General features: G+C 51.7%; 1 protein-coding gene across 9 annotated transcripts in view; it reads left to right on the plus strand.

The window, feature by feature from the left end:
* The window catches only part of RERE (arginine-glutamic acid dipeptide repeats), a 408,446-nt gene that overhangs the window by 382,002 nt on the left and 2,597 nt on the right, over positions 1-23,847 (plus strand). For all 9 annotated transcript variants that reach the window (XM_037062025.1, XM_037062026.1, XM_037062023.1 and 6 more), the window contains 10 exons: positions 14,631-14,793; positions 15,665-15,757; positions 16,141-16,340; positions 17,549-17,710; positions 17,991-18,104; positions 18,312-19,627; positions 19,707-19,929; positions 20,643-21,363; positions 23,064-23,210; positions 23,521-23,701. In XM_037062025.1, coding sequence (XP_036917920.1) covers positions 14,631-14,793; positions 15,665-15,757; positions 16,141-16,340; positions 17,549-17,710; positions 17,991-18,104; positions 18,312-19,627; positions 19,707-19,929; positions 20,643-21,363; positions 23,064-23,210; positions 23,521-23,701 — 3,320 coding nt within the window. The remainder of the gene's footprint in view (positions 1-14,630; positions 14,794-15,664; positions 15,758-16,140; positions 16,341-17,548; positions 17,711-17,990; positions 18,105-18,311; positions 19,628-19,706; positions 19,930-20,642; positions 21,364-23,063; positions 23,211-23,520; positions 23,702-23,847) is intronic.

Genomic DNA, 23,847 nt, shown 5'->3' on the forward strand with positions numbered 1-23,847 from the left:
GCTCCTGGCACTCAGGAGAAAGGCATTCCAGGAGCCTGTGTGCAGGGTCTGGCCAGCAGGAAGGACACATGGGAAAGCCACCAGCCCCCTTTGCCCAGAGGTGAATGGGTAGGAGATGGAGGCTGTGCAGGGGTCCTGACAGGTGTTAGAGCAGCTTTCTCAGGGGGAGCAGCTTCTTCAGGACCAGGGCCCTGAGACACAGGTCTTTGGAGTGCAGTCCTCTGCTCTGACTTCAGCTCCTCTGTCAGCACAGGAGGGCTCCTTGGCCAAGAGCTCATGTCTGAAGTTGCTGCTGTTTTGTCCTCCTTCATTGCAAAGGACTTTGACCTCATTTGGGAAGTAAAGGTGAACTATTTAATGCAACTTTGAGGCTTTCTGTAAATGGAAACTATTCAGCTTTTAAAGCTTTTAAGTTAATTAGAAGTTTGTTGACTTTTCTAGGATCTCAGACATGAATAATAAGAATACAGAGCTCATCCCTTTGTGTAACTTTTTGTTAGAGATAGTTATTGCCCAAAAGTGACCCTGGTTTTTTTTTAATCCTCACCTGAGAACATGTTTATTGATTTTAGAAAAAGGAGGGTTGGCGGGGGGAGAGAGAGAGAGAGAGAAACATCAGTCAGTTGCCTCTCATACACCCTGACCCAAAATCAAACCTACAATCTTTTGATATGCAGAATGATGCTCCAACCAACTGAGCCACCTGGCCAGGGCCCGAGAATAACTTCTTAACAACATGTGGGGCATGAAGGAAAAACGACTTCCCGAGAGCAGACCAAGAATACCTTGATGTCTCAAACCAATCTTAACAGAAAATTGTGGGTAGTGAAGGTATCCCCAGGAGCACTTCGCCCTGCCTCTTTCTACTGCACTCACATCAGTCCAGAGGGGGAGGGTGGTTAGACTCAGGTGACTGAGGTAGCCTGTAATGATGATGGTGGTGGTTTGTCTCTAGAACAAGAGCTGTAAAAGTTTTGATGCAAATAAAGGCATGTTAATTATAAGTTTCTGCCACACTGCCCTGGAGGGAAGAGATCCCCATCAGCCCAAGTAGTCCCTACCACATAGTTTGTTTCAGAGATCAGAGCCTTTTTCAGGATGTTTATCCAAAAAAAAAAAAAAAAGATGTTTATCAAATGGCCAAAGAAGCTCCAGCTTTCCTCTGGGTAACCAGTCACATTTAGCCCTACGGGCTCCACACCCATCCAGTAAACATGGGGTAGGAGTGCAGCTGGGTGCTTCTGGACCTCCTCGGGGGTGCCAGCCAGCCTCAGAAGAGAACCCTTGGGGAGATCTAGGTAGGAACCAGGAAGTGAGAGCCTCCCAAACCTAGGTCACAAACTGAAGAGGGTGGCCTGCAGTTATTTTGCAGACTACACCCTTCACCACGGTGGGTCACACTGTGTATGTTTTCTAAACTGTGGCAGCAACCCAGAGCAATCTCTCAGCGGCCTAGGACCACTGATCTGCTGTGGTCAGAGCACCTTGCACGTTAAATCCAAAATTCAGGTGAAAGAGATGACATGTTTCATATCTAAAGGGGAGGATGTGGTATTGTAATTGTGTTTTTACTTTGAAGAGTAATCTGTGCTTCTGCTCTTTTATTAAACAAATGTGATGAAACAACAAAATTAAATACCCTTTTGCCTCCTTTTTTGTAATGGGGGAATCTGTTCTTTATTTTAAAATTCAACTTGCAGAAATGGATTATACTTGATAATTTGCTGTATGTCCATAAAAACCATAAAATATAACAAGCAGTGTTGCTAGAGTAGCTTTTCTCATTTCCTGGCAGTCATTACATGCTTCCAATACAAAAACATTTTTCTCCTAACTATCCTTTCTGAGCTCAAAAATGGATTTCCCTCCAGCCCCTGTCATTCAATTATCACCTCGGGAAATGCACAGATATAAGTGATGATCCCTGTAAACCGTCCTACAGTATGCCACCAGCGCCCGTCCTTCATCTTCTGTCCCATTCCTGTCATTCAGTGTCACATTGCCAGTGTGTATTTTATAGGGTGACCCTGGCGGATGTCACTGTGATACTGTGCAGGGATAATAAGATTGCACATATAATGAAAGGCCAATAAATAGAAAAATGTTTACGAGATGGAGAATGGAGGCTTTAACAGCTTTATGGCTTTCTTCTTTCCTCTCCCTCCCCCTCTCCCACTCCTTTCTCCCCCTTTCCTGGTAGAATTGTGGTTTTGTTACAGGAACTAGAAAATATTAAGAAGGGTGACGTGATAGAATCAGTGGCAGTGAAATCCCACTTGCCCTGTTGCTGAACTCCAATAAAATGGATTCAGGAAATAATGAAGTATTCAGCTTGTGGGAAAGAAAATGGATCCAGTGAATGAAATCTTGGGGTTTGAAAGGCCCTACAGAGAACACGGATTCCTGGTGTTGGACTGTTATATGTGTAATGTTAACAGTCTTCATTTAAACAAATAGCTCAGAAAAAAACAAGAAGTAAAGGCCCCCGCGGGGTGCTGTGTGTGACTTTGTATTTGGTGAAGAGCAGTCTTGTCACTGTGTCAGGACTGCCCAGGCATTGGTGGGCCGCACACGTGGCTGGGAGTCCCTTGTTTCAGACTGGGCTTTCAACCAATTCGTGATGGCCTTGATCTCTATTTTCAAGTTAGTCATTTCCAAATCTGTCTTTTATTTTTTATTGTTGTTATTATTTTTGGTTAAGTGGAAAACTTTCCGTTGCTTGATTGATAAATAGCTTTTTGAATGAAGCTGCTTGGGCAGATAGCAACAAGTGTGTAGAGAGGTTCAGGATATCCACCCCCCGGGGCCCTTGAGTCACCTTCATGGTTCTGGGCCCAGATCAGTGCCGCTGCTTTAGGTGCTTCTAGCTGGAGTAATTTGGAGAGATGCTTTGTAGCATGTGCAGAGAAGCCTTTTCTGAGGGGCTGTGCTTGATCTAGACTCTCAGGTTTCTTCAGGAAAGGAAGAGTCACTGCTTTGGGGTCCAGAGGCCTGTGAAGGCCACTTGCTTGGCGCAACTCTGCAGCGTATAGCCTAGAACCAAAGGTAGGTCAGAAGGCTTCTCCCACAGTGTAAGCCACCAGATGGCTTGAGGCCTGGCGAGCGGGTCATCGGGGAGGTGCTCAGGGTCCTTTTCACAGTCCGTGGAGTTTGTTGTTGGCAGGTGAAGTGGAAACTGATTCTCTAGGCTTGTGCATGGTGCTGGTGCTGATGCACACTTGCACCCATCGGCTGTGCTTCTCATCTTGACTCCCCTGGAGGTTAGTGGTCTCTGTAATTCTGGCTGGTGGGGTAGTTCCGGCCAGAGGGGGTCGGGAGTACCCGGGGCTCCTTTGTACTCTTCAGCCACAACTCTGTAGGGTCCAGGTAAGAGGTTAAAATGCTGCTGCACCGAATTCCATACATAAGGGACAACTCAAAGGTGAGTCTCTGGCTTAGAAAAACACAGATGGCTGTTTTCCCTTAGTTCGTAGTGGAGTGGCTAAGATCATAAGACTCTGGAGTCAGACCCCCAGGGCAGTCACGTGGAGCCTTGTGAACCTGACCACATGACTTGCCTCACTGTGTGTACCTCGGTTTTCTCCTTTGTAAAGCAGGGATAATGAAGATCTTTGTCAGGTACCTATGAAGACTAAACATATTCAGGTCTGAAAGTACCCATAGTGCTTAGCTGTCATCAGGGTAGATTTCGTAGCCCAGTAAAATGTGGTTTGTTGGTTTGTAAGTAAGCCGCTGAATGAGGAGGCGGTGGCCTGGGGTTCCCGAGCCCACCCTCCTGCCAGCCGGAGACGCCGCCTTTAGAGCAGCTGCTTTCGGACTCCAGCACAGGCGTGCGGGTTGTTTTCCCTGCCCACGGGAGGTGAAAAATAAGAACAATGTCGTCATTTTTCGTAACACTAAATATCAAAGTAAGGAACTCTTCTTATTTGGACATGGCTTTTCTATTTTTTTTAGAGCTAAAATGGCATTTCTTTGATGAAGTATTGGTGAGATCAGGAGGCAGTTACTTTTAATGACCTTTCCTGGCAAAATAAAAACTTGGTAATCTCATACCTGTTTCTCAAGTTTTATCCTTTAGATTTAATTTCAGTGGTTCTTATTCTCAAAAATTACTCATTTTGTGAGTATTCATTAGTGAGTATAGTGAGTATTCATTGTATTCAAGATGTTGTCCTGGAGACCCTCGGTGCTACTCACAGATGAAGTGTCACAGGCCTGGGGTTTCGCCTGGCTCACTCAGGCTAACAGTCTAAGGCAGAGCTGGTGCATGCAGGGGAGAGGCAGGATGGAGAGGCATTGAACAGGGGGTCGAGGAGCAGAATGGAGGAAGACTCTGCAGGGATGACGGCCTCTGGGGTGACCTGAGCGGTGGAGAGGACCTGGACTCAAACTCCGAGGTGACGGAGCGGTGAGGGGTTCATAAGTCTGCAGCTGCATGCAGAAGAAAAGTGCTGAGGAACGAACAGCAGACTGGCATCTCATTTGGCATAAGTCAGAGGCCTTGAGGGGTGGAGAATGGAGAGATGGTCTGCTGGGACAGAGAGAGATGCCTGGAAGAAGTTGTAATACAGCTGGGCCTTTGTTCTGTTAGTCTGGAGCCTTCAGTAATTTGGAGAGGCAAGTAACAAGGTCAGAGTTGGGCTTTGGAAAGACTGACCTAGTGTTTGTAGGGGTGGGGACAGGCCAGGACCTCAATTCTGGACATCCAAGTGGAGGTGGGGGACCAAAGGTAGGATCTTGCAGGTGGCTAAGGTCAGCCACTAAAGCAATGTATAAATCTTAGGAAATCTCATTACAACTTTGATTTAAAAAAAAAAAACATGCTAAGTCTGTTTGAGTTCCTTCACAATGTACAAATGTAGTGGTAATAGATGTAAAAAAAAATTAGTTGTTAACCTGCCCAACTGGGATTATTTTTAATGGGGTGAGAGGAATGCCTGGTTCAGGAGCGTCTTCACGAGCAAATGGCCTGAATCATTACAAGTGAAACCCAGGAGACCTTCACGTACTTCCAGAGCCTTCCCTTCCCTTCTTTGCCTTCCATTGTCTCCCAGGAGTGGAGCTGGAGGTGGGCAGGAGGGATTGCCTTCCCCAGAAGCCAGCTATCCCTGCACCGGGCTCCCCCTGGGGCAGCATGTTAGGTCAGGTGCCTTTCCAGCCCCTGCCTGCAGGAGGCTGTGATTCTGCAGCGTGCCTTCCAGTGGATCATCATTCCACCAACTGCACTCTGAGACCACAGAAGCGGTGTTTAACCATCAGCAGCAGAGCTGCTGACAGTGTCAGGGCTCCTTTGCGGATTAGGGGATTTGGTTGGTTAACAAAAGAAGGAGCCCAGGAGATCACTGCTTTGATTACCACAGTGGTTGCTGGAAGACAACCAGTTGCCTGCTGGAAAGAGATGTGTAAAGGTGGCCGCCCCTAAACATGGCTGGTGGTTTCTACTGAGTGCCCAGCTTCTCACCTCAGATGTTCTAAACAGTTGTCAGAACCAGCCCTTAAATCCTCAGGTAGTGAAAGGAAAGAATGACTTGCATAGGAGTCTGTGCCAGGAAATTTTACTGACTTGCTTCACTACCCTTGAATTAATAGTTTTTACCAAGAAACAATGTGGCCGTGGTTCCCAGGCAAGGTGGTTGTGGAAATCGGAGGGCCAAGCTTGGCTACAGGGTCACGCACTCCTGTTGGAGCATCTCTGCTCAGGCGACATGTCTCATTCCCACGCGGGTGTCCCAGGACTGGCTCCCATAGCAGAGTGTCCTTTCCTCAGGGTCCTGGGTTGGGGAACAAAGTCTGAGAGGCATCTCTGTGCCGTGTTTCCTTCTGCCTCCTGCCCCGTTGGGTTTGCACCCTTGTTTCATTGCTTCCTGGAACTCCTCCTTGGAAACAAATACCTTTAAAAATATTTTTTAATCTCATTCTATCCAGAAAAAAGGTGATGGTTTTCTTTACCCTCTTTATCTGAACCACCAAGGAGGAGCCAGAGGGTAGCTGAAGTACATTCTTCAAAACAAGGCATTGTATAGAGATCATTTAGCTGTATTTTCTCTACATATTAATGTTCAAGTATTTATTTGGCATCAAAACAGTTAATATATGTGTCTCAAAGTATTAAGAGAATGTCTTCTAAACACTCACTGCCTAACCCTGCAGTGGGGTGTGTCAGGTGTGCGTGGAGGTGCATGTCCCAGCCCTGCCACATGTGGGGGTTCCTGTCCCACTGCATACTTGCAGTCCTTTCCCCTGACAGTGGTAGGTGGGCCTGAAGGTCCTGAAAAATAACTTCAGATATATGTGTATGTACTTACAATGCTGTTATCCATGTACAGCTTCTATTCCTTCCTCCCACTTCCCGTCTCCTGTGCTGCCCTCTCTTCTTAGTAGGTGGTTCTAGGCCTGTAGAGGATGCCTTTTGAAAATTTGGTGGCAAAGAAGAAATCAGCTGCAGCTTTCCCTCACCAGCAGTGAGAGGCCTCTCTTCGGTGCCTTCTGAGCTGGCATCTCGGCACTCCCTTAGATTCCTTCCTTCCAGCACCCCTATTCTCATTTGTATAAGGAGGATGACACTGGTTTTCCAGGGCCTTCCTTAGCATAACTGTAAGGCCAGTGGTCATCATTTTTCCTGCTGGTCACAGAACCATGTTGTGAGAATGGAAGGTAAAGGACTGCTGTATCTGTACACTGACTTGCAAGGGGCAGTGTGTACAGGGTTATTTCTGAAAGGTGAGGCCTTACTTGGCTTCTAATGAGAAGACATGCAGGTACCTAGGCTCCCTGGACTCAGTGCTGGAGCCTCTGGACCTCATCATCTACTGTGCACCACCCCCCAACCTCAGGTGTCCAGACTCCTGTGGGTGGTATGGCAATAATATGTTATATTCACAAAAATTTGGACTCAATCTTGGGTGTACCCTTACACTTCTAGTATGGGACCAGAATCCAGAATAATTGACTTCCTTTTCTTGCCTCCACCTCAGCTCCGCAGAGGGTTCTTATCTGAGAAGTTAGCACTGGGCTAAAAGCGTAACAGCACCTGAGCAGGGGGTCCTGCGGCTGTGCTCAGTGCTGCAGACAGACAGGCGTGCTGAGAATGAGCCTCAGGTACTTGAAATGCCCACAGCACCTTCCCTCCTCAACGCTCTGTTCTGGGATACTAAAGAGCAGTTATGTTTGTGCCTACCACATGCCTGCAGGTCAGTGGACCTGCTTCTAGGCAGGGAGGAGGTCCCGTCAGGTTGTCTTCAGCTACAAGGCTGGCCACTCCCACCTCTAGGGCCCACCCTTGCCCAGGTCTGCTTGCCCACGCATGGGTCCTGGATGTGCCTGCAGCCTCTTGTTTACCTGAGCTAACGCTGGACTGGGCCCAGGCCATACCAGCAGATCTCACCTGAAATGGGTTTATGTAAGGACCGAGCGGCCCCAGCCCCTTTTGCTTCAGCCAGATTGCCCAGGCGGTGGGACCATAGAGGGAGCCTGTGCTGATCATTCCTGTGCTGAGTGAGCGTGACGGACTCACAGGCTGACACGGGGAAGCCCAAAGAAAAATGGTGCCTGAGGAGGAGCCATTCCTCCCAATGCCTCCAAGAAGTGGCCTGTGATGGAGCTGTCTGCTGGTTCCTGGAGCCCTTGTCAGCCTGACTCTTCTCTGGGTCTCATTTTCTTTCTCTCCTCCCAGCCCCCAGCCCACCCATATAGAGCACTGAGCTGAGCATCTTACGTCTTCTTCCCTTATTCCTCTGCATGGCACCACCTACCCTCTTTTTATTTTGATGGAAAATCTGAGAAACCTACTGGTACCTAGTTCTCCAACACCAGGTGAGAGGGTTGCCTGGGAACTGCAGAGGGTGAGTGGGCTGCTACCCAAATCCAGGAGCCAGTTCTTATTGCCAGTGGCTTTGTTCATATGACCTGTCAGTAAAATCCAGAGGACCCACCACCACCACCAAGAAAAGGCGGAGGAGTTGGGGAGAGAGATGGAGTATAGAGGGGGGAGAGGAAGAGAGAGCTGGCTAAATACAGTCCAGTGGATTTGAGAACTTGTCTTGGCAAGAGCTGCAGCCCATAGCACTGGCGAATGGGGATGGCTTTGCCCCCTTTCTTTTTCTTTTTGCCCAGGCAGTAGACCAGTTTAGTTGCTCGTGCCGCATGCAGTTATAGTCCTGAGATGTGCAGTATGGTGACTGTGAGGCCTTGTTGTGAGATGAGGTGAGAGTGCCAGGAACAAAACGGTCATTATAGGCCATTCATGTCGACAACATTTATACCTCTGTGTTTGCTTGCAAGCAAAAGCAGGAGCTAATTTGCAAGGCTGCCTTTGTGGAGCTGCCTTTTGATCAATGGTTGCCTGCGTTAATGTTTCAGTAAGCTATTGATTTCTGCAGCAGCTTTTGTTCCCTGAATTTATGTGCCGTGGGTCTCTGCAGAACACACTATGCATGTTTGATTAAAGTTCAATTGACTTCATTCCTGGTGCAGCTTGAGCTACTTCCCTGCCTATTTGTAGAACCAAAGCTTTCCCTGACGAGTTCTTTTGTTTGTGCTCCAGACCTAGCCACCCATGCAGTCACCAATATGCTGTCTCTAATCCTCCTGGATTTGCTCCGTTCCACTATTTAATCCCTTCATAGACATCACAGTGGTTGAGCGGCAGCTCATAAAACCTGGTCTGGACTCTTTTTGGTTAACTTTATTGATGTATGATTGGTATACATATTATAGATATACCATCAAAATGTATCCACTTTAAGTGCATAGTTGAGTCTATTTTGACATCTGTATAAATCCATGTAAATGCCACAATTGGTTTATAGAATATTCCCATCACCTCAGAAGGTTTCCTGGTGTCCGTTATAAGCAGTTTTCTTACTCCAGACTCCAGGCAAGCAACCACTGACTTTCTTTTTGTGATCACACATTTGCCTCTTCTAGAATGGAGTCATAGAGTAGGGACCCTTTTGCATCTGGCTGCTCGCATTCAACACAATACTTTTCAGATTTATCCATGTGATGTGTCGGTGGTTTGTTCCTTTTCACTGTCAGATAGTATTCCGGTGAATGGGTGTACCACAGTGTTTCCCCATTGTCCCGCTCGGGCCATCTGGGTTGTTTCTGTGAATGGTGTGTAAAAGTGAGAGCACATTTGAGAGCATATTTCTATTTCTGTTGGGTAAATGCCCTGGAGCAGAATAATCACTGGGTCACGTGTAAATGTTTGTTTAGCTTTCTAAGAACTGCCAAACAGCTTTACAAAGTGGTTTAAGCATTTTACATTTTTGGGATATGGCTTACCCCATCTTTCCTGAATTTAGAATTTTTTATATTTTTTCATTTTCTCATCAGCTAATTTTAGACTTATGGAAGAGTCTCTGGCTTGGTCATTTTGATCCTTGGCACTCAGATGATGGAATCTCTTCTGGTCCTATTATTTTTAAAAAGCCGTCACTTGAATGGTGACAGAAAGCCAATCTACGTTTCAACATTGGGTTTCTTTTCTGTGTCCTGATTTTCTCACATACTAGCAGAGGACATAGAGACACTGTGCAGGAATAAAGGTTTAGAGTTGTGAGTCTGGGCTTCTCCTGAGCCTTTTTTCTGTCTGAAGTTTAGTGTGGGGCCAGCCTTGTAGCTTTGCTGAACTTGGCTTTTTCTCTTGTAATCTGCAAGTTAGGCCATCTTTTAAAACCATTTAAATTCTTTTGAGACATTTATATAAGGGAAACCCCCCCCAAAAAAAAAAAAACCAGGATTATCTTCTGGAGGGTGGGCCCCTTGTAGCACAGGCTTCTGCCACTGAGTGTTCTAGGAACCCATCTGCATCAGTGTACCAGCTGGCGTTGTTGTGAGAGGCTGCATTCGGCTTTAGTGAGGTTTTTTTTTTTTTTTTGGCAGGGGGTGGGAAGATTCTTTCAACACATTTGCCCATTTCATAATGGGTGATTTACTAGTGCACCTGCCCACACCACGCTGAGCGTTCAGCAGTTTTTGACTATAAATGATCACCAGATCTCAACCTGAGCAACTATTGTATACCTGGATGAAAAAAGCCCTCAGAGGGAAAGGTTTTGCCGGTGTGGAAGAGGCAAAACAAAAACAGCAGAAGCACTGAAAGGTATCAGAATTAAGTTCAAAAACTGTTTTGAGCCCTGGCTGGTGGTTTGAGCACGGGCCTGCGAACCACATGATCACGGTTCGATTCCCAGTCAGGGTACATGCCTGGGTTGCAGGCCAGTTCCCAGCAGGGGACGCACGAGAGGCAACCATACATTGATATTTCTCTCCTTCTCTCTTTCCCTTCCCCTCTAAAGATAAAGAAATAAAATCTTAAAAAAAAAAGCCTCTCAGATACTTTCGATGGTTTCTGAATTATCTTTAAAAAAACTGTTTTGAGTAGTGTAAAAAATGTCTCAATAGGTGTATTGCATCAAATGGAGAATGCTTTGAAGGTGACTGAAGTTTAACCATGTAAGGATAAATGCACAATTTTTAATAAAGAAATTCCAGTGGGGAGGGGCAGCTCATGTTCAAAAAGTAGAAATAATCCATGACTGTGTGAGGCAGTGTCGTGTTACAGACCAAAGCTGTAGAAGTGTCAGGGTGGCCACTCTTCAACAGCCTTGAAGTAAAACGGAGGTTTGATAGGGACCCCTGTGGTGCCCTCCCACCCAGTTTTCTCTCCCACATTTATTTCCTTCCATCTCCTATTGCTTCATATGTTCCCTTAAGAGATTCTAGGCCTCTGTCACCACTGGCTCCAAAATAGCTACCACTGCAGGAGGTGGGAGGAATCACCTCAGGTCATCTTGTGCATCTTTCCACCTTTGGGACTGGGCTCTGGTTTTACTGTACCGGTTTCCCTTTTAAACTGAGCACCCCGCTCTAACAAAGCATTTGAGAGGTGACAGTGACCTGCCTCGGCTTCTGTTCTGTATTTTTTCATAGGAAAACCAGAGCCAGATCAGTGTCATGTCAGCATGTTTCTTCATTCCCTGCTGGGTTTCTGAGTTTGTTCCTCTGGCTGCCGACAGTGAAAGATCAGTAGAGATAAGTGACATTCCAGGTCAGGAGGGTAAGTAGTAGAGAGGCAGGCACCAGAGGTTCTGGTCATGGCCTTAGGGGCTCAGGAAGGTCTGGTCAACCACAGGGACATTTAGTCTACATTTGTAGAATGACACGGTAGACAAACAAGTCAGAAATTTAAGCACAGCCCCCACATTTCCCCCATCGGTCAGTTACCGTCTCATGGCACCAAAAAGTGGGGGAGTGGGTATGTGCAGGTGTGGGTGTTCGTGTGCTTGTCCTTGGTGGTGGGCTCCTGGCCTCACTGGCCTGAGGTTGGGCTTCATCTGTTAAATATTTGCAGTCACTAGCATTTAGTTAAATGATTTCTGGAAGGAAACATGTCTACAGCTCCAAAGAGAGACATGCTGCGTGCATTTATGCTGACGCTTTGAGGCTCTGATGGCAGCCGTGGTTCTCCTCCTCAGAGCATGCAGACGTAGACTCCAGCTCCTGGGTTGGGAGTGCTCAGCAGACACATTGCCTGCTTTGCAGAACCATTTCCCACCCAAATCTGCTCACTTCTCTACCCACCTACTAAGCATCGTGTTTCGAGTCTTGGGAGTGTTTTTGGCGAAACCTCATCTGATTGGACACTGTCAGTTGCTAGAGTTTGTTGTGTGGTGTCTGTGCTTCTTTGTCTATGTCAGTCCTCCTAACACTCATATTTACAACTGGATCTCGGGTCACTGGAGAACAAGATCTTTTCTTTCTTGGCCCCTCCATCCACAAGGCAGTGAGCCTTCCATGGACTGCGGTGCTCCGGCCAGATAGCTCCCACCCTGGGGTGCAGTTCCCCCAGGGGCCTCTCGGATACTGTGGAAAGTTAATTGACTTTCCACAATATTTGTTTAATTAGAGATCAATGTGATCTCAGCTCTCTTGCTGCTCTAAGTGTTTTTGTTTTTTTTTTTTAAGTTAAAGGTGTTTTATCTTGGGGTGTTTGTTTTAAGAAGTCAGTCTTTTGTCAGCCAGGATTAGCCGAATGTTACTTAACCCATTAGTTGGCCTGCTGTCCCTGGAGGGCACAGTGCCAAAAGGGCTATATTTTTTAAAGATGCCCTGCCGCTCCTTCTGCTGGGTGATGAACAGAGGAGGTCCTTTTGCCTTGAAGACTGACCTTGTGACGCATGGCCTTTCATCTGCACATCAGCACCACTGTCTGTCCTCTCAGTCTGTCTTTGCCAAACCCCAGTCATTGCCTTTTGGACTTTGTGCCAGCTCGTCCCCCAGTGCGGGCACTCAGATTGGAGTGGAGGCTGTCGAACAGTTTTCCTGGGTTTGGGGTTCCCGTTCTCCCTGACCTCCCACCTGGCCCTAGTTTCCCACCACCTCAGTGGTACCCTAGGTTGTCTCTGGAGTCATCTGCCTGGCCAGGCCTTTCCTCATCACATCCATGTGATTTTTTAAAATATATTTTATTGATTATACCATTACAGCTGTTCTATTCCCCCCCCTTCATTCCCCTCCACCCGCACACTCTCTCCCCCACCATTCTCCCCCCCTTAGTTTATAACCAAGTGTCTCAAGTTCTTTAGATTCTATATTTCCCCCACTATTCTTGCCCTCCCCCCTATCTATTTTCTACCTACTGTCTATGCTATTTTCTGTACCTTCTCCCCCCTTCTCCTCCTCCCACTCCCCTGTTGCTAACCCTCCATGTGTTCTTCATTTCTATGGTTCCACTCCTGATCTAGCTGTCCTCTTGGTTTGCTTTTGTTTTAGGTGTGGTTGTTAATAACTGTGAGTTTGCTGTCCTTTCACTGTTCATATTTTTCATCTTCTTTTTCTTAGATAAGTCCCTTTAGCATTTCATATAATAAGGGCTTGGTGATGATGAACTCCTTGAACTTGACCTTATCTGAGAAGCACTTTATCTGTCCTTCCATTCTAAATGAAAGTTTTGCTGGATAAAGCAATCTTGGCTGTAGGTCTTTGGATTTCATGACTTGGAATACTTCTTTCCAGCCCCTTCTTGCCTGGAAGGTCTCTTTTGAGAAATCAGCTGACAGTCTGATGGGTACTCCTTTGTAGGTGACTGTCCCCTTATCCCTTGCTGCTTCTAGGATTCTCTCCTTCATTTTAATCTTGGCTAATGTAATGATGATGTGCCTTGGTGTGTTCCTTCTTGGGTCCAACTTCTTTGGGACTCTCTGAGCTTCCTGGATTTCCTGGAAGTCTATTTCCTTTGCCAGACTGGGGAAGTTCTCCTTTATTATTTGTTCAAGTAAGTTTTTCGCTCGTGGCTGTTTCTTTCCCCCTTCTGGTAGCCCTATAATCCGGATGTTGGAACATTTAAAGATGTCCTGGAGGTTCCTAAGCCTCTCCTCATTTTTTTGAATTCTCATTTCTTCATTCGTTTCTGGTCGGATGTTTTGTTCTTCCTTCTGGTTCATTCCATTGATTTGAGTCCCAGTTTCCTTTCCATCGTTATTGGTTTCCTGGACATCTCCCTTCATTTCAATTAGTTTAGCCTTCATATGTTCCTCTAATTTGTGACTATAATCAACCAGTTCTATGAGCATCCTGATAAACAGTGTCTTGAACTGTGCTTCTGAGAAGCTGGCAATTTCTCGGTTGCTGAGTTATCGGCTCTGGGACTTTGAGTTCTTCTTGCACCATCTTTTGGGCTGTTCATGCCTGTTCTGTAGCAGGATCGGAGCCCTAGGTGTTCACCAGAGCAGGGCAACTCAGTCGCTGGGTTGTGATGCTGTATGTGGGGGCGGGGTCAATGAGGAGCATTGGCGTCCGGTCTGCCGCCTCCCGCCACTGCCACCACAGGTGCCGCAGCTGCCACCGTCACCGGGGCCCGCGCGTTTCGTCCCACTGCTCGCGAGTGTGCCACCGCTGTCAGCCCTCGCCCCCTGGGGCCTGCATGGTCCATCTCACTGTGCGTGAATGTGCGACCACAGTCAGTCTGCCCCACACCCTGGGTCTGGGCCACTTGCGTGCCTAGGTCGGGAGATCTATGCTGCCCGACCCTGCTCCACTGCTGGCTCTGCCCCTCTTACCGTCCCAGTTGAACGGTTAGTTGTTGTCGGACTTCTGTATAATTCAATTTTCTGTTCTTTTGCTGTGTCTTTGTTCTCCAAACCTTTGTTGTATTCAAGCTTGGTTGTGGGAGAAAGCACAGTGTTTCCACCTATGCCTCCATCTTGGCGGAAGTCCCCACATCCATGTGATTTCACTGGAAACCTGTGAAGAACACATCTGTGCACATGTGTGCGCATGTACACACACAGTTGGAGGGCAGAGTCATCCATGCACCTCCCCTGCTTAGAGCAGTGGTAGCATCTGGCATGTAGGAGGCCCCCACAAGTGCTCGTCGAGTGAACGGATGTTGTTGATACCCGCAGGTCATGCTCTGCTGGGCTGAGACGACAGGCCCCATTTGTGCAGCTTTTAGGCAGCTCAGCTGTTGTATCTTAAGCAACCTCTCGAGACTCTAGAAGCAAACTGTTCTTTGTCCTGGTCACCAGTGTAGCTGTTACAAACCCAGCTTCTTCTCCAACATAGGGGACAGGGAAAACCAGATTCGCCTGGACAGTTTCCTCACAGCCAGCTCTTCTCTCTTACAGGGAGAACTGATCACCTTCTATTACTACTGGAAGAAAACCCCAGAAGCAGCCAGCTCCAGAGCCCACCGCAGACACCGCAGGCAGGCTGTGTTCAGGAGGATTAAGACCCGCACTGCGTCCACACCCGTCAACACACCTTCCAGACCCCCTTCCAGTGAATTCTGTAAGTGGGGGACTTTTCACACGCACCCACACATGTATCCCAGCTCTGGGCCTGCATACACAGGCATCCTTGTCCCAGTGCAGCCTGGAACTGGTGACCTGAGGACTGTGTGCACACACGTGTGTGTGCATACACGCTAGTGTGCAGCACAGCCTGAGTGTTGCACTGTCTAGGCAGTTGGTAGGAGAGCTTTACCAATTATTTGTTCATTTAAATTTTTCTAGAAAACTCATTATCATTTTAAATTTTTTAAAGTGTAAGTCTTGGTCTTGGCCTTGGCCTGAGGTGTCTGGGTAGCTTCAGAAGAAGTTTTCCACTTAGCTTTCATTGCACTTGTATTGTGGTAGCAGTAAGTTCAGAATAACATTCTTTATTTTTTGTCCTGCTTTTACCCAGATCCTCTTCTCGGTCACAATGTGATGAGCTATACGACAATGAAAGCCACACCCACTAGCCCCTAAAGAACAGGATGCAGCAGTGCTGCCTTCCAGTTCTGTCCCAGCCCAGGGCATGAACCTCCAAGGGTCACTCACATTGCACACACACACAGAAGTGATTTAGTCCTTTAGGGCTGGCGGGGTGGCTCTAGGCAGAGAAGCAGTCCTGGGGAAACCTGGATGTGCCAGGAGGGCAATATGCTCTTCGCCCTGTTCAAATTCACAACTTGTGGGTATCAGTGCCTGCTCCCCAGGTTTCAGATGTGGCTCCTGCCCCGTCCCTCACATACAAGTTCTCTCTTGTGAGGGCTGGCCCTGAGGAACTCAGAGTGTCCCACCTCAGCCTACTGGGTCACTCTGACTGGCGGGTCAGAGCCTAGGGCAGGCCAAGGATGACGGTCTCCTTCGCCCTGTTGTGTGCCTGCTGTGCCCAGTGGACCTGAGTTCAGCCAGTGAGGACGACTTTGACAGCGAGGACAGCGAGCAGGAGCTGAAGGGGTACGCCTGCCGCCACTGCTTCAGCACCAGTGAGTGGGGCTTCGACATTGATTTTATGCTCAGGGTCCCTGGAGAATTGGGAAATGTCAACTTACTTCACTGCCCTGTCGCATTCAGTACAGAGTGCTGATCAGTGCATTGGACAGACTTGCTCGAGGTTGAGCTTGGGTGCCTGCTCTCAGCTCCTCCTGGGTACCCTAAGATAAGTTGGGGGGAAATTCCTGAACCCCCTCCTTCCCTGGGAGAGAGAAAATAGGGCAGCACCAGCCCCTGAGCCATGGGAGTAGTGAGGTCTGTCCAGGCCCAGAGCACAGGCTCTCGTGGCACCAGGGTTGGTCAGCCTCCCCCCCCCCAGATGTTCCAGAGACATTGGATTTGGGGGTTCTGCCCCCACCCCTCTTCCCCCTGGCAGCCTCCAAAGACTGGCACCACGGGGGCCGGGAGAACATCCTGCTCTGCACAGACTGCCGCATCCATTTCAAGAAATACGGCGAGCTCCCCCCCATCGAGAAGCCTGTGGACCCCCCACCATTTATGTTCAAACCTGTCAAAGAGGAAGAGGATGGGCTCAGTGGGAAACATAGCATGAGGACTCGGCGGAGTCGAGGCTCGGTGAGTCCCCAGGGCCAGATGACCCCAGCCTCAAAGCTCCTGACCACACCTCCAGGCTACTAGGGTGCTGGGGGCTGTGCCCAGAAGGAGGAGGACGGGAGGTGTTTCATTTTAGGTAGAGAAGCAGACCGCTGAGGTTGAAATGGTTTGTCCAGCAGCGTTAGCTTTACCTGTGGGGCTGAGAACAGCCCCTGTTCTCACCCTCCCTCTGCACGGGGGGAGTCCGTTGAGTGGGGCATGGTCTTGGGGCTGCCTCCAGGCAGGCTCTCCAAGGCCCTCAGACCTGCCTCTGGCCCTGGGCTGGGCATCTCTATTGTGGTGTGTCTCTGGGATTTGAAACTTACAGGCTTCTTTTTAAATGTTTGATCCAGTTTTAGAAACTTGGGTACTTTTTTTACTCACTGCATAGCCTCTTCCTCCCATGAAGAGACGACTTTGTGTCTTCCAGGGTGGAAAAGTGGCAGGGACCTTTGGGAGCAAGGGTTTTCCAGGTTGGGGACCAAGGGTACCGCCAGGGTCTTCCCTGCGGTGTTGGCCTCCCCAGTGACCCTTTTAGGCAGGTGGGTGGTACCATCCACCTTTCTCTGACCCTAGCATGCTGACCGCTGTGCCACTGCTTGCCCAGAGATGAGCAGGTGGACCAGCGTGGCTCAGAGCCCATAGCCTTGTAAAACATGCCGAAGCACTTGGTGGTTTTAGGAGCTGAGCTACATTATAGGACAGCTCGTGTCTTTGGGTTACTCTCCATCCTGTCAGATGAAACCAGCAAGCATTTGTTTCGTTTTGGTTGGGCAGTTACATGGAGTAAATACAAGGGGTAAGGTGACTTCAAGGTGACTTTGTGTGTAGTTGTCATTCTGGAGAACGTGCAAAGTGGATGGTCCCCACTAACGTTGGCTCCTCGGAAAGCCCTGCTCATTCCCAGTGCACGGCAGTCAGGACAGTGCCAGAGACAAGTGCTTTGGGTTTCAGCCAAGAATTGCTCTTTTCCCTGTGAACCCACCTGCTCACCCCTCCTCCTCCCTTCACTCCTTGTTGGCCCAGTGCACCAAGACAGAGCCAGGGAGCCTGTTGTTTGCAAATGGCTGGGATTTGCTTTGAAGTTGACAGTAAGGTCTGCTCTTGATGCCCCTGTATGTGGTTTGGGCTCTGGCGGCCCATGTGGGGACTGGGGTCCAGTGTCACCAGTGTTGGGTTTGGGTGGGTAGATGTCTACACTGCGCAGTGGTCGAAAGAAGCAGCCAGCCAGCCCTGATGGTCGCACCTCGCCCATCAATGAAGACATCCGCTCCAGTGGCCGGAATTCCCCCAGCGCTGCCAGCACCTCCAGCAACGACAGTAAAGCGGAAACTGTGAAGAAGCTAGCCAAGGTGAGGTGCTGGGGTGGGGAGTGGGGCTCCCTACCCTCCCGTGAAAACCCAGATTGCTAGAGCCAGTGTCCAACTGCCGCAGGTCACCTGTGGAGCCTCCCAAGGCATCAGCATCTCCCTGGCCTGGCACTGCAGCCTGGGGCCTGGAGAAAGGGGTCTGGCTCAGGTACCAGCACTGACCTTTGAGGGCACCCAAGGTCTCAGAGGCCATCATTATTCCCTCAGGCTGATGGGACATCCTCTCTTGGCCTGATCCTCCTTGTGTGCTTTTTCCCTACAGAAGGTGAAGGAAGAAGCCTCATCCCCTCTGAAGAGCACCAAGCGCCAGCGGGACAAGGTGGCCTCTGATACAGAGGAGGCTGACAGGACCAGCTCAAAGAAGACGAAAACCCAGGTGAAGTTCGTGGCTGGGCCTTGTTGACTGCAGCTGGCAGCTAATGCACTGGAGAAGCTCCCAGCTGATTCTCCCTGGGAGGTGGCCGGGTCAGGGCAGGACCACTGGTCCTTGGGGGCCAAGCTTGCTGCTCGCTGTGCACTTGCCAGGCTCTGGCCACGCAGGGCAGACTAGAGCTTCCCCCCTGCCTCCCCTCTCTGGCCTCAGGAAATCAGCCGGCCCAACTCACCATCCGAAGGTGAGGGAGAGAGTTCCGACAGCCGTAGTGTCAACGATGAGGGCAGCAGTGACCCCAAAGACATCGACCAGGACAATCGCAGCACGTCCCCCAGCATCCCCAGCCCCCAGGACAATGAGAGTGACTCGGACTCCTCTGCCCAGCAGCAGACCCTGCAGGCCCAGCCCCCAGCCCTGCAGGCTTCCAATGGGGCTACTCCAGCTCCCTCCACAGCCCCACCAGGAGCCCCCCAGCTTCCCACACCAGGGCCCACGTCCTCTGCAGTTCCTTCACAGGGCTCCCCCTTAGCCTCCCAGCCCTCTAACCAGGCTCCACCAGGTCCTGCTTCCCATGCCCACATCCAGCAGGCACCTGCCCTGCACCCACAGCGGCTGCCTTCCCCACATTCACCATTGCAGCCTCTGACCGGGCCAGCTGGCCAGACCTCTGCCCCTTCTCACACCCAGCCCCCACTGCACAGTCAGGGCCCATCCGGCCCTCACAGCCTGCAGGCTGGGCCCATGCTGCAGCACCCAGGCCCCCCACAGCCATTTGGCCTCCCTCCCCCAGCCTCCCAGGCAGCAGCTCACCCTCACACCTCCCTGCAGCCCCCAGCCTCTCAGTCAGCATTGCAGTCCCAGCAGCCCCCACGGGAGCAGCCCCTGCCACCGGCACCCCTGGCCATGCCGCACATCAAGCCCCCGCCCACCACGCCCATCCCCCAGCTGCCAGCACCGCAGGCTCACAAGCATCCACCTCATCTCTCAGGACCCTCCCCCTTCTCCATGAATGCCAACCTCCCACCCCCTCCAGCACTGAAGCCCCTGAGCTCCCTCTCCACACACCATCCCCCTTCTGCCCACCCCCCACCCCTGCAGCTCATGCCTCAGAGCCAGCCCCTGCCCTCCTCCCCTGCTCAGCCCCCTGTGCTGACCCAGAGCCAGAGCCTGCCCTCTGCTGCTGCCTCTCACCCCGCCACAGGCCTCCATCAGGTGCCCCCTCAGCCCCCATTCACTCAGCACCCCTTCGTCCCTGGAGGCCCTCCTCCAATCACCCCTCCATCCTGCCCCTCTACCTCCACTCCACTTGCGGGACCTGGCCCCTCGGCCCAGCCAGCCTGCTCTGCTGCCGTTTCTTCAGGAGGCAACACACCTGGCGGGGCAGCCTGCCCACTGCCCACTGTCCAGATCAAGGAAGAGGCTCTGGACGATGCTGAGGAGCCCGAGAGCCCCCCACCCCCTCCAAGGAGCCCATCCCCTGAACCCACTGTGGTGGACACACCCAGCCACGCCAGCCAGTCAGCCAGGTACTGTGACAAGAATCTGGGCCACCCAGGGAAGGACTCAGCCTGGGCAGGACCCCCACAACCATGTGGCCTTTTTTAGGTTCTACAAACACCTGGACCGGGGTTACAACTCGTGTGCACGGTCAGACCTGTACTTTATGCCTCTGGCGGGATCAAAACTGGCCAAGAAGAGGGAGGAGGCCATCGAGAAGGCCAAGCGGGAGGCGGAGCAGAAAGCCCGAGAGGAGCGGGAGCGGGAGAAGGAGAAGGAGAAGGAGCGCGAGCGGGAGCGCGAGCGCGAGCGGGAGGCTGAGCGAGCAGCCGTGAGTGCTCAACCCAGGGCAGACGGGCAGCTGGCAGGGAGGCGGGGCACTGGCCATCTCAGGGGACACTGGGGCCACACTGCTCTAGGTGGGGCCGTCTGGTTTGTTGTCCCAAACAGATGGAGGATTGGGTGTTGTCTGAGACCCATCCCAGGCTTTTCTGAGATTGCAGCTCATCCCTGAGCCAGTCCTGGGCCTCCCCCTTCCCCACAGGCTCACTGTGCACCCCTCCTGGTCCCTGGCAGGTCCAGGCTGGTTGACAGCAGCCTGGTGGGCAGCCCTATAGACTTGTGTCTCATGTAATTGGAGGGAACTGAAGAGGAACTCAAGGGGAGGAGAGCCAGGCAGTGGGCGCATTGACCTGCCACATTGGCCCTTCTGGCAGCCCTGCCCTATGGCACCCTCATAAGCTCGGCCACCCAGCACCTGACCTTGAGGTGGGGAACCCCCACTCCCATGCAGTACCTTGTCTCACAGGTACACAATCAAACCTAGGACGTAAGGGAAGTTACAGGCACAGAGGAGACGATGACAGTGGGTCTGGACCTCATCCTTATCATAGGCCATGGCTGGGTCCGGAAATCACTCCGTGTTGGAGCAGAGGGACTGGGTCAGCTGGTCAGTGCAGGGCAGCTGCAGAGCAGGGCTTGCCTCTGCCAGGTAAACACTAGGCAGCTGGCGTCTGTCCCTCACACCCACCTTTCCTTCAGCAGAAGGCCTCCAGTGCAGCACATGAAGGCCGCCTCAGCGACCCCCAGCTGGGGGGCCCCGGCCACATGCGGCCATCCTTTGAGCCACCACCAACCACCATTGCTGCTGTGCCCCCATATATCGGGCCCGACACCCCTGCCCTTCGGACTCTGAGCGAGTATGCTCGGCCCCATGTCATGTCACCCACCAACCGCAACCACCCCTTCTACATGCCCCTCAACCCCACTGACCCGCTGCTGGCCTACCACATGCCTGGCCTCTACAATGTTGACCCCACCATCCGGGAGCGGGAGCTCCGGGAGCGGGAAATTCGGGAGCGGGAAATTCGGGAGCGCGAGTTGCGGGAGAGGATGAAGCCAGGCTTCGAGGTGAAGCCTCCAGAGCTGGACCCCCTGCACCCAGCCACCAACCCCATGGAGCACTTCGCCCGGCACAGCGCCCTCACCATTCCCCCCACTGCGGGTCCCCACCCTTTTGCTTCTTTCCACCCGGGTCTGAACCCCTTGGAGAGGGAGAGACTGGCCCTGGCGGGCCCCCAGCTGCGGCCCGAGATGAGCTACCCTGATAGACTGGCGGCTGAGCGGATCCACGCCGAGCGAATGGCATCGCTGACCAGCGACCCTCTGGCCCGACTGCAGATGTTCAACGTGACTCCGCACCATCACCAGCACTCACACATCCACTCGCACCTCCACCTCCACCAGCAGGACCCCCTCCACCAAGGTGGGCACCTAGGCTGGCTCAGAGGGCACCGTGGGTTGAGCCGTGGTGTGGGGGAGGTACACAGAGACAGTACTAATTCCAGGCAGATCTTAGACTCCTCAGCGCGCACCAAGGGATCCTGTTGTCACTGTACTCACAGCAGCCTTTGTCTCTGCCCAGCCCCTCGGTCCTCCAGAGCTGCAAGTCCCCAGAGAGCTACATCTCCCTTAGACCTTCTGCTTGTTGCCTCCTGAATAAAGCTTGGATTCTTGGCCCTGTGCCCAGTGTAGGCCAGGGAGTGAGGGAAGCAGCCTTTGCTCCCTGGGGCAGGCTTAAGGCAGGAGGCGGGGCCTTAGGAGCCAGGTGGAGGCAATGCGGACACCCAGGATGTCTGTAGGTTGTCACTGAATGAGACTTTAAAGGAAAAAATCTTCCTTCCTGCTTTGGGAATGAGGTTTGGGCTTTGGGCTCACCTGGCCAGTTAAGGGTGTAGGCTGATCTGAGGCAGAGACAAAGCACAGCTGGAGCCCTGTGCCCCCTGAAGCTCTACAGGCTGGGCGGGTGGGGAGGGCTCTGGCTCCAGCCCTGGCCCTGCCCTCAAGTTGGCAGGTGTGCCTGCACCCTGGGACCAGGGCCTGCTGTGGAGGTCCTCTGGTGTAGCCCACGTTCATGACCTTCCCGTGGTCTGACCTATGTGCTTGAGAGCAGGACTGCTGATAGAGCAGGCCCAGGGGAGGGAGGGCAACACCCAGCTTCTTACCCATGTCCCCAGCCCTGACGGGTGGTCCTGGGGAAGCCAAGGAGCTGTCAAATTTATCCCATCTTCCTGACACCTGAAAGCCACATGCCACCAGGTGTGGGCCTTTAAGCCTCAGTGTAACCAGCCAGCAGGCTGCCGTGGTGCCATAAGAGGATGGGCAGGCAGTTGTTCTTTCATTTACAAGTGTTTGCTGAACACTTGCGATGTGCCGTGCATAGTTGGGATTATGGGAAGCAGTCAGTGTTCTGGAAGAAAGCTCGTCAGGGAAAGGGGGGAAAAGAGGGTTGGGGTGATGCTGCCATTATAAAGAGGGATTTTCCACAGAAAATCCTTTCCAAGAAGGTAAACTTTGAGCAAAGATATGAAGGGAGCAAAGGAGTGAGTTATGAGAAAGAGCAACTCTAGGCAGAGAGAGAGCAAGTACAAAGGGCCTGAGGCAAGAATGCAGATTTGGGAGTCAGCAGACGACATGCAGAAGAGAGCTTAGGCATGCCGAGCCCCATCCCTGCCACAGCAGTCTCCTGGCCTCCTTTGGGTTCTGTGGCTAAAGGGCCCTAGGAAGGCAACCTGGACAGGGAACGCTGGCTGGGGCAGGGCTGGAGTGGCTGTGTGCTTCACCTCGTGGACGTAACAGGTGCAGGGTGGTCCTGGGCGGTCAACCAGGTGGGCTCTGCTGATCCAGGATCCTAAACGTAACAGGATGGAGGACACTGCCTGTAGGGGTGCTCAGGGTGGGAGGAAGAAATAGCTTTTCACTTCTGTTTTATTCTCTGGAGCTCTGCTGCAGGAGTGTGGGAAGGGGTTAGAGGAAAGCCGCTTTGGGTCAGGTTCTTGGCGGTCCTGGTGACCAGGAGGCAGCGTGCTGAGGAGGAAGTCACCAGTAGTTCGGCCAGGAAGGGAAATGTTGAGAGAGCCCAGAGCCCTGCACCACCTGTATCTGGACTTCTGCCCCACGTTTCAGGTTCAGCAGGCCCAGTTCACCCGCTGGTTGACCCCCTGACTGCTGGCCCTCACCTGGCTCGCTTTCCCTATCCCCCTGGCACTCTCCCCAACCCTCTGCTTGGACAGCCCCCCCATGAGCACGAGATGCTTCGTCACCCTGTTTTTGGTAAGAATGCACTTGGGGAAGGAGGGATTCCAGTGTAGAAATGGGGTTAGCAGTCCAGTCTGACGACCGTTCATTCACGTGTTCAACACATATCCCCTGAGAGCTGATGTGGGGTGGGAGGTGTAGTAAATGCATAACAAAAACCTAGATGAGAACAGTGGCAATGAAGGAGTAACGGAGGCTCCAAATGTACATGGAGAGCTTGGGAGGTAGGTCTCTCTGAAGAAGAAACAGGCTGAGGCCTGGAGCCTGAGGAGGAGGGGAGCCCTTCCCCCAGGGGAGGCTCTGAGGAGCTGTTTTGTGTCTGCAGGCACCCCCTATCCCCGAGACCTGCCAGGGGCCATCCCGCCCCCCATGTCAGCTGCCCACCAGCTGCAGGCCATGCATGCCCAGTCGGCTGAGCTGCAGCGGCTGGCCATGGAGCAGCAGTGGCTGCATGCACACCCCCACATGCACGGCAGCCACCTGCCAAGCCAGGAAGATTATTACAGGTGAGGTGGTGGGGCCTGGGAGTGGGAGGGCTGGCTGGCTGAGCTCCCACCTACCACAGGTGGCAGGCCCCTGTGGTCCTAGAGGGGACCCCTGTAGCATCACCTTGGTGGAGGGAGCAAGGAGGGCCATCTGCATGGGAGGCATC

This window comes from Sturnira hondurensis, unplaced genomic scaffold, assembly GCF_014824575.4.
Source record: "Sturnira hondurensis isolate 20B ecotype Veracruz unplaced genomic scaffold, ASM1482457v3 Scaffold0013931, whole genome shotgun sequence".
Lineage (NCBI taxonomy): Eukaryota > Metazoa > Chordata > Mammalia > Chiroptera > Phyllostomidae > Sturnira > Sturnira hondurensis.